A 19,620-nucleotide genomic window follows, 5' to 3' on the forward strand; every position below is an offset into this window, starting at 1 on the left:
TTTTCACCCAAAATCCTTCTCCCCGATCCCCGTTAAACAGCAAAGGGGACACCAGGATTTTGGGCATTTCTGGGGAAAAAAAAAAAAAAAAAACCACAAAAAAACAAAAAACCAAACAAACATTTCCACCCGTTTTCGCCCCAAAATCTGGACCACGGGGATTTTTGGTGGAAAAAAAAGAAAAATCCACCTATTTTTGCCCCAGAATCTCCCGGTTTTGCCCCAAAGTCTCCTCCAAAGGGACCACGGGGATCTTTGGTGGAAAAAAACTACCATTTCCACCAGGTTTTGACCCAAATTCTCTTGTTTTCGCCCAAAAATCTCCTCCAAAATCTGGACCACGAGGATTTTTGGTGGAAAAAACCCCACCATTTCCACCCGTTTTTTCCCCAAAACCTCTTGTTTTCTCCCAAAAATCTCCTCCAAAAGGGACCACGGGGATTTTTGGGGTGAAAACCCTCAGTTTTGGGAAATTTCCGTTTTTGGGAGGAGTTGAGCGGCGGGGTTGACCTCCACGGTTGAAGACCACCCCGTCCTCCTTCCATAGCCCCACCCCCAGGCTCTCCCAGTAGACCACACCCTTCCAGTAGACCAGACCCGTTCAGTAGACCGGCCCAGTTGGCTCTCCCAGTAGACCACACCCTTCCAGTAGACCAGACCGGTCCAGTAGACCGGCCCAGTTGGCTCTCCCAGTAGACCAGACCCGTCCAGTAGACCAGACCCGTCCAGTAGACCGGCCCAGTTGGCTCTCCCAGTAGACCACACCCTCCAGTAGACCAGACCGGTCCAGTAGACCGGCCCAGTTGGCTCTCCCAGTAGACCACACCCTTCCAGTAGACCAGACCGGTCCAGTAGACTGGCCCAGTTGGCTCTCCCAGTAGACCAGACCCGTCCAGTAGACCGGCCCAGTTGGCTCTCCCAGTAGACCACACCCTTCCAGTAGACCAGACCCGTCCAGTAGACCGGCCCAGTTGGCTCTCCCAGTAGACCACACCCTTCCAGTAGACCAGACCCGTCCAGTAGACCGGCCCAGTTGGCTCTCCCAGTAGACCAGACCAGTCCAGTAGACCAGACCCGTCCAGTAGACCGGCCCAGCTGGCTCTCCCAGTCGACCACACCCTTCCAGTAGACCAGACCCGTCCAGTAGACCGGCCCAGTTGGCTCTCCCTGCAGACCACACCCTTCCAGTAGACTAGACCGGTCCAGTAGACCGGCCCAGTTGGCTCTCCCAGTCGACCACACCCTTCCAGTAGACCAGACCCGTTCAGTAGACCGGCCCAGTTGGCTCTCCCAGTCGACCACACCCTTCCAGTAGACCAGACCCGTCCAGCAGACCGGCCCAGTTGGCTCTCCCAGTAGACCAGACCCGTCCAGCAGACCGGCCCAGTTGGCTCTCCCAGTAGACCAGACCCGTCCAGTAGACTGGCCCAGTTGGCTCTCCCAGTAGACCACACCCTTCCAGTAGACCAGACCGGTCCAGCAGACCAGCCCAGTTGGCTCTCCCAGTAGACCAGACCAGTCCAGTAGACCAGACCCGTCCAGTAGACCGGCCCAGTTGGCTCTCCCAGTAGACCACACCCTTCCAGTAGACCAGACCCGTCCAGTAGACCGGCCCAGTTGGCTCTCCCAGTAGACCACACCCTTCCAGTAGACCAGACCGGTCCAGTAGACCGGCCCAGTTGGCTCTCCCAGTAGACCACACCCTTCCAGTAGACCAGACCGGTCCAGTAGACCGGCCCAGTTGGCGTTGGCGCGTCGCGCGGCGCTTTCGGCGTTTTTTTCGCGGTTTTTTGGGTCGTTTTTTTTTATTCGGATGCGGACTTACATCTTCTCCTACCCCACCCCACCCCACCCCGCCCCAGGTGGACAACCCCTCCCCCACCCCCAGCTCAGTAGCAGGTGACGTCGGCGTCGGCCAGGACCACCGAGACGTTGACGGCGGTGGGTTTACCCATGGACTTGTCCAAGCTCCTCTGCACGAAGTTCATGGGGATGCCCTGGTGGCCCACCACGCACGCGAAGGTGTCGCCGCGCTGCCAGGAGGCCACCGGCACGTCCAACTTGCTGTAGACCGTGTAGGTGTCACCTTCTGCCTGAGGACCAAAGGTGGAGAAGCTGCCGGGGGTCACCGGACGATCCTGCTGGGTCCAGGTCACCAGGATGTCGCGGGGACTGAAACCCAAAGCCAGGCAGGTCAAGGTGGCCACCTCCTGCTGGGCCAGCTGCTCCGCCGGCGGCGGGAAGACGTAGACGGAAGGTGGCTTCACGGAGACATCTGGGGGGGGGGGGGGGGGGGAGGGGCAAGAGAAGGTCAAGGGCGGTGGGAGGGGCAGAGCTCCACCAGTAGACCGGCCCGGTTGGCTCTCCCAGTAGACCACACCCTTCCAGTAGACCAGGTTCTTCCAGTAGGTTGGCCCAGTTGGCTCTCCCAGCAAGCTACACCCTTCCAGTAGACCCTTCGAGTAGACCACACCCTTCCAGTAGACCAGACCTTTCCAGTAGACTGGCCCAGTTGGCTCTCCCAGTAGACCACACCCTTCCAGTAGACCATCCCAGTAGACTAGCCTCTTCCAGTAGACCCTTCCAGTAGACCCTTCCAGTAGACTCCCCCAGTAGACCAGCCTCTCCCAGTAGACCCTTCCAGTAGACCCTTCCAGTAGATCCTTCCAGTAGACCCTTCCAGTAGGCCCTTCCAGTAGACTCCCCCAGTAGACCAGCCTCTCCCAGTAGACCCTTCCAGTAGACCAGCCCCTTCCAGTAGACCCTTCCAGTAGAGCAGACCCTTCCAGTAGACCCTTCCAGTAGACTCCCCCAGTAGACCAGCCTCTTCCAGTAGACCCTTCCAGTAGACCAGCCCCTTCCAGTAGACCCTTCCAGTAGATCCTTCCAGTAGACCCTTCCAGTAGGCCCCCCCAGTAGACTCCCCCAGTAGACCAGCCTCTTCCAGTAGACCCTTCCAGTAGACTATCCCCTTCCAGTAGACCCTTCCAGTAGACCCTTCCAGTAGACTAGCCTCTTCCAGTAGACCCTTCCAGTAGACCCTTCCAGTAGACCCTTCCAGTAGACTCCCCCAGTAGACCATCCTCTTCCAGTAGACCCTTCCAGTAGAGCAGACCCTTCCAGTAGACCCTTCCAGTAGACCCTTCCAGTAGGCCCTTCCAGTAGACCCTTCCAGTAGACCAGCCCCTTCCAGTAGACCCTTCTAGTAGAGCAGACCCTTCCAGTAGACCAGCCCCTTCCAGTAGACCCTTCCAGTAGACCCTTCCGGTAGACTCCCCCAGTAGACCAGCCTCTTCCAGTGGACTCTCCCCCACCAGGACCCCGCGGGTGGGACGTGGGGTGGGGGCCTACCTGTGTCTTTCCTAATGGACCTGACGATGGGCTCGCCCAGGTCGGGGATGTTGACGGTGCAGGTGAACTTCTCACCAGAGTTCCACTCGTCGGCGCAGAGCTTGAGGGTGCTGCTCATCTGGTAGAGACCGTTCTCCAACTTGACCACCGGTCCCTTGGTGGCCTCCAAGGCGTTACCTTCGTCCCGGCTCCAGGAGAACTTCACGTCCTCTGGGGACTTCAGGTTGACGGCCAAGCAGGTGATGCTGGCGTTCTGGCTGAGGAAGAGGTCCTCCAGGGATGGGGGGGTGATGGTGACCTCCACGCCTGGTCTGTCATCTGCTGGGGGGTGGGGGAGGGGTGTTGAGCCGGTAGACCTTGGGCTGACGCCAAACGTCAGGTGGGGAGAAGACATTTGGTGACACCCCCACCCCCCACCCCCCCCCCCACCCCCCCAAAATGCTCGCCCTTGGTTGCCACCGTCACGGTGGTGTCGCGCCTCCTTGGCCATCATCATCGTGTGGGGTCGTGGGGTGGTTTGTGGGGGTGGGGGTTGGAGCTGCACCCACCCGACTGTCCACCCAGGTCAACCAGCGACCAAGGTCAACCATCCAGCCAGGTCAACCATCCACCTCGACCATCCCCCAAGGTCAACCATCCGCCTTGAAAGTCAACCATCCACCTTGACCATCCACCAAGGTCAACCATCCACCTTCACCATCCCCCAAGGTCAACCATCCACCTTGAAGGTCAACCATCCACCTTGAAAGTCAACCATCCACCTTGACCATCCCCCAAGGTCAACCATCCACCTTCACCATCCCCCAAGGTCAACCATCCACCTTGAAAGTCAACCATCCACCTTGACCATCCATCCCCCAAGGTCAACCATCCACCTTGAAAGTCAACCATCCACCTTGACCATCCCCCAAAGTCAACCATCCACCTTGACCATCCCCCAAGGTCAACCATCCACCCACCCAGGTCAACCATCCACCCAGGTCATCCATCCACCAAGTTCAACCACCCACCAAGGTCAACCATCCACTTCAACCATCCACCTACCTTGACCATCCATCCATCTCTACGTTCTCCAACCAACCAGCCACCCGGTTTTCCATCATCTGACCACCCTCCTGGTCAACCCCCCACCCCATCACCTCTCCGTGTCCCAACCGACCAATGGCTTGACCTTCTGGGCTTTCCATGGAGCCCACCAACCCTACGGACCTTCTGGGCTTTCCATGGAGCCCACCAACCCTACGGACCTTCTGGGCTTTCCATGGAGCCCACCAACCCTACGGACCTTCTGGGCTTTCCATGGAGCCCACCAACCCTACGGACCTTCTGGGCTTTCCATGGAGCCCACCAACCCTACGGACCTTCTGGGCTTTCCATGGAACCCACCAACCCTACGGACCTTCTGGGCTCTCTGTGGAGCCCACCAACCCTACGGACCTTCTGGGCTTTCCGTGGAGCCCACCAACCCTACGGACCTTCTGGGCTTTCCATGGAGCCCACCAACCCTACGGACCTTCTGGGCTTTCCATGGAGCCCACCAACCCTACAGACCTTCTGGGCTCTCTGTGGAGCCCACCAACCCTACGGACCTTCTGGGCTTTCCATGGAGCCCACCAACCCTACAGACCTTCTGGGCTCTCTGTGGAGCCCACCAACCCTATGGACCTTCTGGGCTTTCCATGGAGCCAACCATTCCTACAGACCTTCTGGGCTCTCTGAGGAGCCCACCAACCCTACAGACCTTCTGGGCTCTCTGAGGAGCCCACCAACCCTACGGACCTTCTGGGCTTTCCATGGAGCCCACCAACCCTACGGACCTTCTGGGCTTTCCATGGAGCCCACCAACCCTATGGACCTTCTGGGCTTTCCATGGAACCCACCAACCCTACAGACCTTCTGGGCTCTCTGTGGAGCCCACCAACCCTACAGACCTTCTGGGCTCTCTGTGGAGCCCACCAACCCTACGGACCTTCTGGGCTTTCCGTGGAGCCAACCATTCCTACAGACCTTCTGGGCTCTCTGTGGAGCCCACCAACCCTACGGACCTTCTGGGCTTTCCATGGAGCCCACCAACCTTCTGAGATGTTCCACCTCCCCATGTCCTCCAAGAAACCGCGCCTTCCTCGGCCTCACCTGAGCAGAAGGTGCTGATGTTGAGGATGGCCGGTTCCTGCAGCGAAGGGTGGGTGACCTTGCAGGAGAACTCGGCCCCCAGGTTCCAGATCTCCAGGCTGACGTTGACCTTGCTGGTGAAGGTGGCCTTCTCCGTGGAGCACTGGTCGCAGGTGTAGTCCTCCTGCCGCAGGTCCGTCACCTCGTGGTTCCTCAGCCACTGCACCTTGGAGTCACCAGCTGTCCTCCCCTCCACGAGGCACAGCAGAAGGACCTTCCCCTCCGAGCTGTCCTGGACCGGGTCGCTCAGGAGCTTGATTGTCACCTTCTCTGACGGACACACACCTGAAGAGAAGGGACATCAGGGAGAGGGGTCCACCAAGACCTCGTGCAAGACTTGGAGAAACATCAACCCATCCAGGGGTCATCTAGGTGTCCACCAAGACCTCGTTCAGGCCTTGGAGTGACACCAGCCCCTCTTCGAGGTCCACCAAGACCTCGTGCAAGCCTTGGAGAAACGTCAACCCATCTAGGGGTCATCTAGGTGTCCACCAAGACCTCGTTCAGGCCTTGGAGAAACATCAACCCATCTAGGGGTCATCTAGGTGTCCACCAAGACCTCGTGCAAGCCTTGGAGAAACATCAACCCATCTAGGGGTCATCTAGGTGTCCACCAAGACCTCGTGCAAGCCTTGGAGTGACACCAGCCCCTCTTCGAGGTCCTTCAAGACCTCGTTCAGGCCTTGGAGAAACATCAACCCATCTAGGGGTCATCTAGGTGTCCACCAAGACCTCGTTCAGGCCTTGGAGTGACACCAACCCCTCTAGGTGTCCACCAAGACCTCGTTCAGGCCTTGGAGAAACATCAACCCCTCTAGGGGTCCACCAAGACCTCGTTCAGGCCTTGGAGTGACACCAACCCCTCTAGGGGTCCACCAAGACCTCGTTCAGGCCTTGGAGAAACGTCAACCCATCTAGGGGTCATCTAGGTGTCCACCAAGACCTCGTGCAAGCCTTGGAGAAACATCAACCCATCTAGGGGTCATCTAGGTGTCCACCAAGACCTCGTTCAGGCCTTGGAGTGACACCAACCCCTCTAGGGGTCCACCAAGACCTCGTTCAGGCCTTAGAGAAACATCAACCCATCTAGGGGTCATCTAGGTGTCCACCAAGACCTCGTGCAAGCCTTGGAGCAATGTCAATCCTTCTAGAGGTCCACCAAGACATCACACACACCTTGGAGAGACACCAACCCCTCTTCGAGGTCCACCAAGACCTCGTGCAAGCCTTGGAGAAACGTCAACCCATCTAGGGGTCATCTAGGTGTCCACCAAGACCTCGTTCAGGCCTTGGAGTGACACCAACCCCTCTAGGGGTCCATCAAGACCTCGTTCAGGCCTTGGAGAAACGTCAACCCATCTAGGGGTCATCTAGGTGTCCACCAAGACCTCGTTCAGGCCTTGGAGTGACACCAACCCCTCTAGGGGTCCACCAAGACCTCGTTCAGGCCTTGGAGAAACGTCAACCCATCTAGGGGTCATCTAGGTGTCCACCAAGACCTCGTGCAAGCCTTGGAGAAACATCAACCCATCTAGGGGTCATCTAGGTGTCCACCAAGACCTCGTGCAAGCCTTGGAGCAATGTCAATCCTTCTAGAGGTCCACCAAGACATCACACACACCTTGGAGAGACACCAACCCCTCTTCGAGGTCCACCAAGACCTTGTGCAAGCCTTGGAGAAACATCAACCCATCTAGGGGTCATCTAGGTGTCCACCAAGACCTCGTTCAGGCCTTGGAGTGACGCCAGCCCCTCTTCGAGGTCCACCAAGACCTCGTTCAGGCCTTGGAGTGAAGCCAACCCCTCTTCGAGGTCCACCAAGACCTCGTTCAGGCCTTGGAGTGAAGCCAACCCCTCTTCGAGGTCCACCAAGACCTCGTTCAGGCCTTGGAGAGACACCAGCCCCTCTTCGAGGTCCACCAAGACCTCGTTCAGGCCTTGGAGTGAAGCCAACCCCTCTTCGAGGTCCACCAAGACCTCGTTCAGGCCTTGGAGAGACACCAGCCCCTCTTCGAGGTCCACCAAGACCTCGTGCCATGCCTGGAGCACCTCCTCACCACCTTTTCCTCACCCGTGATGTTCTTGATGATGGTTCCGGTGCTTCTGTGGTCCACCCTGCACTGGAAGATCTCGTTGTCCACGTTGACGGCTGGGACGGTCAACTCGCTGCTGAGGGTGTAGTAGGTCCCGGGCCTGTAGATGACCGGGAAGGTCTCAACTTCTCCTGAAATGCTGGAGACCCAGGTGACGGTGATGGGTTGGGGGAAGAAGTTGTTGACCAAGCAACCGAAGGTGACCTTGTCCTGGCAGCCCTCGCAGGAGATCAGCGGGTAGACGGCGGGGGCGGTGGCCTTGACTGGGAAGGAGAAGAACTTTGGAGAAGGTGGTGGGGGTGGTGGGACAGGTGGTGGTGGGACAGGTGGTGGCGGGGGGAAGCGGTCTGGCCGAAAGACGATGTGAAAGCGCCGGTGAAAAGGTCACCACCAGAAGAGGAAGTTCACCGGGGCGCGAGAAGTTCCTCCCAGACACTTTTCCCACCCCAAACAATGACCCCCCCCCCCACCCCCTCCCCCACCCCCCACCCCCCTCTGACGTCATCGCGCCACGGGGACCTGGCCACCACCACCACCACCACCACCCCCGTCCAACCAGCGGTGATGGCTCCGGTGGTGAGCGGTTCCTCAAAAACGGGGGACATGGGCTTGGGGTCCCACCACCGCTTTGGGGGGTTGGCTCTGATGGGGGGGTGGTCTCTGCTTCTTCAGATGGGTAGGGGGGGGTGGTGGTGGTGGCTCCGAGGAGGACACGGGGCTTCGGCTGCAACGGGTGGCCACCGGAGGGTGAGGACACCTTCAACCTGGCTCTCCTAGAAGAAGGCGGAGGCTGAGCTGGGCTTGGAGAACTTCATCTGGGCATCTCTAGGTGGGCTTGGAGACCCCAACCTGGGCTTGGAGAACTTCAACTGGGCTTCTCAGGTGGGCTTGGAGCTGGGCTGGGCTTGGAGACCCCAGCCTGGGCTTGGAGACCCCAACCTGGGCTTGGAGACCCCAACCAGGGCTTGGAGACCCCAACCTGGGCTTGGAGACCCAACCTGGGCTTTCCTAGGTGGGCTTGGACCTGAACTTGGTTTGGAGACCTCAAGGTTGGGCTTTCTAGGTGGGCTTGGAGATGAGCTGGGTTGGAGACCCCAACCTGGGCTTGGAGACCCCAACCTGGGCTTGGAGACCCCAACCTGGCCTTGGAGACCCCAACCTGGGCTTGGAGACCCAACCTGGGCTTGGAGACCCCAACCTGGGCTTGGAGACCCAACCTGGGCTTTTCTAGGTGGGCTTGGACCTGAACTTGGTTTGGAGACCTGAAGGTTGGGCTTTCTAGGTGGGCTTGGACCTGAACTTGGTTTGGAGACCTCAAGGTTGGGCTTTCTAGGTGGGCTTGGAGATGAGCTGGGTTGGAGACCCCAACCTGGGCTTGGAGACCCCAACCTGGGCTTGGAGACCCAACCTGGGCTTGGAGACCCCAACCTGGGCTTGGAGACCCAACCTGGGCTTTTCTAGGTGGGCTTGGACCTGAACTTGGTTTGGAGACCTGAAGGTTGGGCTTTCTAGGTGGGCTTGGACCTGAACTTGGTTTGGAGACCTCAAGGTTGGGCTTTCTAGGTGGGCTTGGAGATGAGCTGGGTTGGAGACCCCAACCTGGGCTTGGAGACCCCAACCTGGGCTTGGAGACCCAACCTGGGCTTGGAGACCCCAACCTGGGCTTGGAGACCCAACCTGGGCTTTTCTAGGTGGGCTTGGACCTGAACTTGGTTTGGAGACCTCAAGGTTGGGCTTTCTAGGTGGGCTTGGAGATGAGCTGGGTTGGAGACCCCACCATGGGCTTGGAGACCCCAACCTGGGCTTGGAGACCCCAACCTGGGCTTGGAGACCCCAACCTGGCCTTGGAGACCCCAACCTGGGCTTGGAGACCCCAACCACAACAAGCTGGGATTCAAACTGGGATGAACTGGGCGGTACTGCAGCTCAGCAGCACCAAAAGGGCTTAAACTGGTCTGTACTGGGTGGTACTGGAGCCCAGCACTGGTAGGGGGGTGCTAAACTGGTCTGTACTGGGCGGTACTGGAGCCCAGCACTGGTAGCTGGGTGCTAAACTGGTCTGTACTGGGCGGGTACTGGAGCCCAGCACTGGTAGCTGGGGCCTAAACTGGTCTGTACTGGGCGGGTACTGGAGCCCAGCACTGGTAGCTGGGGCCTAAACTGGTCTGTACTCGGCGGTACTGGAGCCCAGCACTGGTAGCTGGGTGCTAAACTGGTATGTACTGGGCGGTACTGGAGCCCAGCACTGGTAGCTGGGTGCTAAACTGGTCTGTACTGGGCGGTACTGGAGCCCAGCACTGGTAGCTGGGTGCTAAACTGGTCTGTACTGGGCGGGTACTGGAGCCCAGCACTGGTAGCTGGGGCCTAAACTGGTCTGTACTGGGCGGGTACTGGAGCCCAGCACTGGTAGCTGGGTGCTAAACTGGTCTGTACTGGGCGGTACTGGAGCCCAGCACTGGTAGCTGGGGCCTAAACTGGTCTGTACTGGGCGGGTACTGGAGCCCAGCACTGGTAGCTGGAGGCTAAACTGGTCTGTACTGGGCGGGTACTGGAGCCCAGCACTGGTAGCTGGGTGCTAAACTGGTCTGTACTGGGCGGGTACTGGAGCCCAGCACTGGTAGGGGGGTGCTAAACTGGTCTGTACTGGGCGGTACTGGAGCCCAGCACTGGTAGCTGGGTGCTAAACTGGTCTGTACTGGGCGGTACTGGAGCCCAGCACTGGTAGCTGGGTGCTAAACTGGTCTGTACTGGGCGGTACTGGAGCCCAGCACTGGTAGGGGGGTGCTAAACTGGTCTGTACTGGGCGGTACTGGAGCCCAGCACTGGTAGCTGGGTGCTAAACTGGTCTGTACTGGGCGGTACTGGAGCCCAGCACTGGTAGCTGGGTGCTAAACTGGTCTGTACTGGGCGGTACTGGAGCCCAGCACTGGTAGCTGGGTGCTAAACTGGTCTGTGCTGGGCGGTACTGGAGCCCAGCACTGGTAGCTGGGTGCTAAACTGGTCTGTACTGGGCGGTACTGGAGCCCAGCACTGGTAGCTGGGTGCTAAACTGGTCTGTACTGGGCGGTACTGGAGCCCAGCACTGGTAGCTGGGGCCTAAACTGGTCTGTACTGGGCGGTACTGGAGCCCAGCACTGGTAGCTGGGGCCTAAACTGGTCTGTACTGGGCGGTACTGGAGCCCAGCACTGGTAGCTGGGGCCTAAACTGGTCTGTACTGGGCGGTACTGGAGCCCAGCACTGGTAGCTGGGTGCTAAACTGGTCTGTACTGGGCGGTACTGGAGCCCAGCACTGGTAGCTGGGGCCTAAACTGGTCTGTACTGGGCGGTACTGGAGCCCGGCACTGGTAGCTGGGTGCTAAACTGGTCTGTACTGGGCGGTACTGGAGCCCAGCACTGGTAGCTGGGTGCTAAACTGGTCTGTACTGGGCGGTACTGGAGCCCAGCACTGGTAGGGGGGTGCTAAACTGGTCTGTACTGGGCGGTACTGGAGCCCAGCACTGGTAGCTGGGTGCTAAACTGGTCTGTACTGGGCGGTACTGGAGCCCAGCACTGGTAGCTGGGTGCTAAACTGGTCTGTACTGGGCGGTACTGGAGCCCAGCACTGGTAGCTGGGTGCTAAACTGGTCTGTACTGGGCGGTACTGGAGCCCAGCACTGGTAGCTGGGTGCTAAACTGGTCTGTACTGGGCGGTACTGGAGCCCGGCACTGGTAGCTGGGTGCTAAACTGGTCTGTACTGGGCGGTACTGGAGCCCAGCACTGGTAGCTGGGTGCTAAACTGGTCTGTACTGGGCGGTACTGGAGCCCAGCACTGGTAGCTGGGTGCTCAACTGGTCTGTACTGGGAGGTACTGGAGCCCAGCACTGGTAGCTGGGTGCTAAACTGGTCTGTACTGGGCGGTACTGGAGCCCAGCACTGGTAGCTGGGTGCTAAACTGGTCTGTACTGGGCGGTACTGGAGCCCAGCACTGGTAGGGGGGTGCTAAACTGGTCTGTACTGGGCGGTACTGGAGCCCAGCACTGGTAGCTGGGTGCTAAACTGGTCTGTACTGGGCGGTACTGGAGCCCAGCACTGGTAGCTGGGTGCTAAACTGGTCTGTACTGGGCGGTACTGGAGCCCAGCACTGGTAGGGGGGTGCTAAACTGGTCTGTACTGGGCGGTACTGGAGCCCAGCACTGGTAGCTGGGTGCTAAACTGGTCTGTACTGGGCAGTACTGGAGCCCAGCACTGGTAGCTGGGTGCTAAACTGGTCTGTACTGGGCGGTACTGGAGCCCAGCACTGGTAGCTGGGTGCTAAACTGGTCTGTACTGGGCGGTACTGGAGCCCAGCACTGGTAGCTGGGTGCTAAACTGGTCTGTACTGGGCGGTACTGGAGCCCAGCACTGGTAGCTGGGTGCTAAACTGGTCTGTACTGGGCGGTACTGGAGCCCAGCACTGGTAGCTGGGTGCTAAACTGGTCTGTACTGGGCGGTACTGGAGCCCAGCACTGGTAGCTGGGTGCTAAACTGGTCTGTACTGGGCGGTACTGGAGCCCAGCACTGGTAGCTGGGGCCTAAACTGGTCTGTACTGGGCGGTACTGGAGCCCAGCACTGGTAGCTGGAGGCTAAACTGGTCTGTACTGGGCGGTACTGGAGCCCAGCACTGGTAGCTGGGTGCTAAACTGGTCTGTACTGGGCGGTACTGGAGCCCAGCACTGGTAGGGGGGTGCTAAACTGGTCTGTACTGGGCGGTACTGGAGCCCAGCACTGGTAGCTGGGTGCTAAACTGGTCTGTACTGGGCGGTACTGGAGCCCAGCACTGGTAGCTGGGTGCTAAACTGGTCTGTACTGGGCAGTACTGGAGCCCAGCACTGGTAGGGGGGTGCTAAACTGGTCTGTACTGGGCGGTACTGGAGCCCAGCACTGGTAGCTGGGTGCTAAACTGGTCTGTACTGGGCGGTACTGGAGCCCAGCACTGGTAGCTGGGTGCTAAACTGGTCTGTACTGGGCGGTACTGGAGCCCAGCACTGGTAGCTGGGTGCTAAACTGGTCTGTGCTGGGCGGTACTGGAGCCCAGCACTGGTAGCTGGGTGCTAAACTGGTCTGTACTGGGCGGTACTGGAGCCCAGCACTGGTAGCTGGGTGCTAAACTGGTCTGTACTGGGCGGTACTGGAGCCCAGCACTGGTAGCTGGGGCCTAAACTGGTCTGTACTGGGCGGTACTGGAGCCCAGCACTGGTAGCTGGGGCCTAAACTGGTCTGTACTGGGCGGTACTGGAGCCCGGCACTGGTAGCTGGGTGCTAAACTGGTCTATACTGGGCGGTACTGGAGCCCAGCACTGGTAGCTGGGTGCTAAACTGGTCTGTACTGGGCGGTACTGGAGCCCAGCACTGGTAGCTGGGTGCTAAACTGGTCTGTACTGGGCGGTACTGGAGCCCAGCACTGGTAGCTGGGTGCTAAACTGGTCTGTACTGGGCGGGTACTGGAGCCCAGCACTGGTAGCTGGGTGCTAAACTGGTCTGTACTGGGCGGGTACTGGAGCCCAGCACTGGTAGCTGGGTGCTAAACTGGTCTGTACTGGGCAGTACTAGAGCCCAGCACTGGTAGCTGGGTGCTAAACTGGTCTGTACTGGGCGGTACTGGAGCCCAGCACTGGTAGCTGGGTGCTAAACTGGTCTGTACTGGGCGGTACTGGAGCCCAGCACTGGTAGCTGGGTGCTAAACTGGTCTGTACTGGGCGGTACTGGAGCCCAGCACTGGTAGCTGGGTGCTAAACTGGTCTGTACTGGGCGGTACTGGAGCCCAGCACTGGTAGGGGGGTGCTAAACTGGTCTGTACTGGGCAGTACTGGAGCCCAGCACTGGTAGGGGGGTGCTAAACTGGTCTGTACTGGGTGGTACTGGAGCCCAGCGCTGGTAGCTGGGTGCTAAACTGGTCTGTACTGGGCGGGTACTGGAGCCCAGCACTGGTAGCTGGGGCCTAAACTGGTCTGTACTGGGCGGGGTACTGGAGCCCAGCACTGGTAGCTGGGGCCTAAACTGGTCTGTACTGGGCGGTACTGGAGCCCAGCACTGGTAGCTGGGGCCTAAACTGGTCTGTACTGGGCGGTACTGGAGCCCAGCACTGGTAGCTGGGTGCTAAACTGGTCTGTACTGGGCGGTACTGGAGCCCGGCACTGGTAGGGGGGTGCTAAACTGGTCTGTACTGGGCGGTACTGGAGCCCAGCACTGGTAGCTGGGTGCTAAACTGGTCTGTACTGGGCGGTACTGGAGCCCAGCACTGGTAGCTGGGTGCTAAACTGGTCTGTACTGGGCGGTACTGGAGCCCAGCACTGGTAGCTGGGTGCTAAACTGGTCTGTACTGGGCGGGTACTGGAGCCCAGCACTGGTAGCTGGGTGCTAAACTGGTCTGTACTGGGCGGTACTGGAGCCCAGCACTGGTAGCTGGGTGCTAAACTGGTCTGTACTGGGCGGTACTGGAGCCCAGCACTGGTAGCTGGGTGCTAAACTGGTCTGTACTGGGCGGTACTGGAGCCCGGCACTGGTAGCTGGGTGCTAAACTGGTCTGTACTGCTGGGCGGTACTGGAGCCCAGCACTGGTAGGGGGGTGCTAAACTGGTCTGTACTGGGCGGTACTGGAGCCCAGCACTGGTAGCTGGGGCTTAAACTGGTCTGTACTGGGCGGTACTGGAGCCCAGCACTGGTAGGTGGGTGCTAAACTGGTCTGTACTGGGCGGTACTGGAGCCCGGCACTGGTAGCTGGGTGCTAAACTGGTCTGTACTGGGCGGTACTGGAGCCCAGCACTGGTAGCTGGGTGCTAAACTGGTCTGTACTGGGCGGTACTGGAGCCCAGCACTGGTAGCTGGGTGCTAAACTGGTCTGTACTGGGCGGTACTGGAGCCCAGCACTGGTAGCTGGGTGCTAAACTGGTCTGTACTGGGCGGTACTGGAGCCCAGCACTGGTAGGGGGGTGCTAAACTGGTCTGTACTGGGCGGTACTGGAGCCCAGCACTGGTAGCTGGGTGCTAAACTGGTCTGTACTGGGCGGTACTGGAGCCCAGCACTGGTAGGGGGGTGCTAAACTGGTCTGTACTGGGCGGTACTGGAGCCCAGCACTGGTAGGGGGGTGCTAAACTGGCCTGTACTGGGCGGTACTGGAGCCCAGCACTGGTAGCTGGGTGCTAAACTGGTCTGTACTGGGCGGGTACTGGAGCCCAGCACTGGTAGCTGGGTGCTAAACTGGTCTGTACTGGGCGGTACTGGAGCCCAGCACTGGTAGCTGGGTGCTAAACTGGTCTGTACTGGGCGGTACTGGAGCCTAGCACTGGTAGCTGGGTGCTAAACTGGTCTGTACTGGGCGGTACTGGAGCCCAGCACTGGTAGCTGGATGCTAAACTGGTCTGTACTGGGCGGTACTGGAGCCCAGCAGTGGTAGCTGGGTGCTAAACTGGTCTGTACTGGGCGGTACTGGAGCCCAGCACTGGTAGGGGGGTGCTAAACTGGTCTGTACTGGGCGGTACTGGAGCCCAGCACTGGTAGCTGGGGCCTAAACTGGTCTGTACTGGGCGGGGTACTGGAGCCCAGCACTGGTAGCTGGGTGCTAAACTGGTCTGTACTGGGCGGGGTACTGGAGCCCAGCACTGGTAGCTGGGTGCTAAACTGGTCTGTACTGGGCGGGGTACTGGAGCCCAGCACTGGTAGCTGGGTGCTAAACTGGTCTGTACTGGGCGGGGTACTGGAGCCCAGCACTGGTAGGGGGGTGCTAAACTGGTCTGTACTGGGCGGTACTGGAGCCCAGCACTGGTAGGGGGGTGCTAAACTGGTCTGTACTGGGCGGTACTGGAGCCCAGCACTGGTAGCTGGGGCCTGAAACTGGTCTGTACTGGGCGGTACTGGAGCCCAGCACTGGTAGCTGGGTGCTAAACTGGTCTGTACTGGGCGGGGGTACTGGAGCCCAGCACTGGTAGCTGGGTGCTAAACTGGTCTGTACTGGGCGGGGTACTGGAGCCCAGCACTGGTAGCTGGGTGCTAAACTGGTCTGTACTGGGCGGGGTACTGGAGCCCAGCACTGGTAGCTGGGTGCTAAACTGGTCTGTACTGGGCGGTACTGGAGCCCAGCACTGGTAGCTGGGTGCTAAACTGGTCTGTACTGGGCGGTACTGGAGCCCAGCACTGGTAGGGGGGTGCTAAACTGGTCTGTACTGGGGCGGTACTGGAGCCCAGCACTCATAGGGGGGTGCTAAACTGGTCTGTACTGGGCGGTACTGGAGCCCAGCACTGGTAGCTGGGGCCTAAACTGGTCTGTACTGGGCGGTACTGGAGCCCAGCACTGGTAGCTGGGTGCTAAACTGGTCTGTACTGGGCGGTACTGCAGCCCAGCACTGGTAGGGGGGTGCTAAACTGGTCTGTACTGGGCGGTACTGGAGCCCAGCACTGGTAGGGGGGTGCTAAACTGGTCTGTACTGGGCGGTACTGGAGCCCAGCACTGGTAGCTGGGTGCTAAACTGGTCTGTACTGGGCGGTACTGGAACCCAGCACTGGTAGGGGGGTGCTAAACTGGTCTGTACTGGGCGGGGTACTGGAGCCCAGCACTGGTAGCTGGGTGCTAAACTGGTCTGTACTGGGCGGGGTACTGGAGCCCAGCACTGGTAGCTGGGTGCTAAACTGGTCTGTACTGGGCGGTACTGGAGCCCAGCACTGGTAGGGGGGTGCTAAACTGGTCTGTACTGGGCGGTACTGGAGCCCAGCACTGGTAGCTGGGGCCTAAACTGGTCTGTACTGGGCGGGTACTGGAGCCCAGCACTGGTAGCTGGGGCCTAAACTGGTCTGTACTGGGCGGTACTGGAGCCCAGCACTGGTAGCTGGGTGCTAAACTGGTCTGTACTGGGCGGTACTGGAGCCCAGCACTGGTAGCTGGGTGCTAAACTGGTCTGTACTGGGCGGTACTGGAGCCCAGCACTGGTAGCTGCTGGTCTGTACTGGGCGGTACTGGAGCCCAGCACTGGTAGCTGGGTGCTAAACTGGTCTGTACTGGGCGGTACTGCAGCCCAGCACTGGTAGCTGGGTGCTAAACTGGTCTGTACTGGGCGGTACTGGAGCCCAGCACTGGTAGCTGGGTGCTAAACTGGTCTGTACTGGGCGGTACTGGAGCCCAGCACTGGTAGGGGGGTGCTAAACTGGTCTGTACTGGGCGGTACTGGAGCCCAGCACTGGTAGGGGGGTGCTAAACTGGTCTGTACTGGGCGGTACTGGAGCCCAGCACTGGTAGCTGGGTGCTAAACTGGTCTGTACTGGGCGGTACTGCGAGCCCAGCACTGGTAGCTGGGTGCTAAACTGGTCTGTACTGGGCGGTACTCGGAGCCCAGCACTGGTAGCTGGGTGCTAAACTGGTCTGTACTGGGCGGTACTGGAGCCCAGCACTGGTAGGGGGGGTGCTAAACTGGTCTGTACTGGGCGGTACTGGAGCCCAGCACTGGTAGGGGGGTGCTAAACTGGTCTGTACTGGGCGGTACTGGAGCCCAGCACTGGTAGCTGGGTGCTAAACTGGTCTGTACTGGGCGGTACTGGAGCCCAGCACTGGTAGGGGGGTGCTAAACTGGTCTGTACTGGGCGGTACTGGAGCCCAGCACTGGTAGGGGGGTGCTAAACTGGTCTGTACTGGGCGGTACTGGAGCCCAGCACTGGTAGCTGGGTGCTAAACTGGTCTGTACTGGGCGGTACTGCAGCCCAGCACTGGTAGGGGGGTGCTAAACTGGTCTGTACTGGGCGGTACTGGAGCCCAGCACTGGTAGCTGGGTGCTAAACTGGTCTGTACTGGGCGGTACTGGAGCCCAGCACTGGTAGCTGGGTGCTAAACTGGTCTGTACTGGGCGGTACTGGAGCCCAGCACTGGTAGCTGGGTGCTAAACTGGTCTGTACTGGGCGGTACTGGAGCCCAGCACTGGTAGCTGGGTGCTAAACTGGTCTGTACTGGGCGGTACTGGAGCCCAGCACTGGTAGCTGGGTGCTAAACTGGTCTGTACTGGGCGGTACTGGAGCCCAGCACTGGTAGCTGGGTGCTAAACTGGTCTGTACTGGGCGGTACTGGAGCCCAGCACTGGTAGGGGGGTGCTAAACTGGTCTGTACTGGGCGGTACTGGAGCCCAGCACTGGTAGCTGGGTGCTAAACTGGTCTGTACTGGGCGGTACTAACTGGTAGCTGGGTGCTAAACTGGTCTGTACTGGGGCGGTACTGGAGCCCAGCACTGGTAGCTGGGGCCTAAACTGGTCTGTACTGGGCGGTACTGGAGCCCAGCACTGGTAGCTGGGTGCTAAACTGGTCTGTACTGGGCGGGTACTGGAGCCCAGCACTGGTAGCTGGGGCCTAAACTGGTCTGTACTGGGCGGGTACTGGAGCCCAGCACTGGTAGCTGGGTGCTAAAACTGGTCTGTACTGGGCGGTACTGGAGCCCAGCACTGGTAGGGGGGTGCTAAACTGGTCTGTACTGGGCGGTACTGGAGCCCAGCACTGGTAGCTGGGTGCTAAACTGGTCTGTACTGGGCGGTACTGGAGCCCAGCACTGGTAGCTGGGTGCTAAACTGGTCCTGTACTGGGCGGTACTGGAGCCCGGCACTGGTGGGATCCCCCCATTCCCCTCCCCCCAGTCCCTCCCAGTTCCCACTGGGATCCCCTGGGGCCCCGTCTCGATCCCCGAGATCCCGCCTGGATCCTGCCCCTCCCCCCCCGCTGCTGGGGGGGGATCCCTGGGGGGGGGGGCAGCTGGGGGGATCGGGGATCCGGTGGGATCCAGGATCCAGTGGGATCTGGTCGTGATCCCTGAGCCAGGGATCCCATTGGCCAGGGATCCATTTTGCTAGTGATCCCATTGGCCCCGGGATCTGTTTGGCCAGGGATCCCATTGGCCAGGGATCCATTTTGCTGGTGATCCCATTGGCCCCGGGATCCGTTTGGCCGGGGATCCCATTGGCCCAGGGATCCGTTTGGGCAATTATCCTATTTGCTATTGATCTTGTTTGCTATTGATCCCACTGGCCAGGGATCCCATTGGCCAGGGATCTGTTTGACCGGTGATCCCACGGGCCAGGGATCCCGTTGGCCGGGGATCCACTTGGCCGGTGATCCCATTGGGTACTGATCCCATCGGCCATTGATCTCCTTGGCTAGTGATCAATTAGCCAGTGATTCCATTGGCTATCGATCCCACTGGCCAGTGATCTGTTTGGCCAGTGATCCATTTGGCCCGTGATGCAACTGGCCAGTGATCCCATTGGCCAGCGATCCATTTGGCTGGTGATCCTTTTGGCAAGTGATCTGTTTGTCCAGTGATCCCTTTGGCCAAGGATCCTGTTGGCCAGTGATCCCATTGGCAGTGATCCATTTGGCCAGTGATCCATTTGGCCGGTGATCCCGCTGGCCGTGATCCCACCGACTGTTGATCCTATTGGTGATCAATCGTGTTGGTGGTCGATCCCGTCAGTGGTCGGTCGTGTCGGTGACCAATCCCGTTGGTTATCGATCCCATCGGCGGTCGATCCCGTCGGTCACGGGGCCCCGTCGATCCCCCCCGGCGCTGGATCCCATTGGCCCGGTTGATCCCCGATCCCATTGGCCGCTGGGCCTGGGGGCGTCGGTCCCGCTGGTGATCTGTCCTGTTAATTATGATCCAGTTGGTTACGGATCCCGTTAGTGATCCCACTGATTCCCGATCCCATCAATTCCCGATCCCATTGATTATTGATTCGGGTAATTAACGATCCTGCTAATTATTGATCCTATTTCTCACCAGATCCATTAATTAATGATCCTGTTTCATATCGATCCCGTTAATTATCGATCCTGTTGATTCCCAATCCCGTTCCTTATCGATCCTATCGGATCCCAATGGATTAATTCTGTTAATTAATGACCCTGCTGATTGATTAATGCTAATTAATGATCCTGTTTCTTAGCGATCCCATTAATTAGCGATCCCACTAATTACCGATCCCGTTAATTATCGATCCTGTTGATTCCCAATCCCCTTC

The 19,620-nt window shown here is 59.2% G+C and overlaps 1 gene segment (V, D, J or C); it reads right to left on the bottom strand.

The window, feature by feature from the left end:
- Positions 1-1,878: 1,878 nt before the first annotated feature.
- LOC102046583 (Ig mu chain C region secreted form-like) lies at positions 1,879-7,994 on the bottom strand (the record flags this gene model as incomplete). The annotated part of the segment is given in 4 exon segments: positions 1,879-2,275; positions 3,352-3,669; positions 5,485-5,808; positions 7,595-7,994. Coding segments are annotated over 4 exon segments (1,428 nt in total), but the record flags the coding sequence as incomplete, so codon positions are not given.
- Between the last annotated feature and the right edge of the window lie 11,626 nt (positions 7,995-19,620).

Source organism: Falco cherrug, unplaced genomic scaffold, assembly GCF_023634085.1.
Source record: "Falco cherrug isolate bFalChe1 unplaced genomic scaffold, bFalChe1.pri scaffold_315, whole genome shotgun sequence".
NCBI classification, from domain to species: Eukaryota; Metazoa; Chordata; class Aves; order Falconiformes; family Falconidae; genus Falco; species Falco cherrug.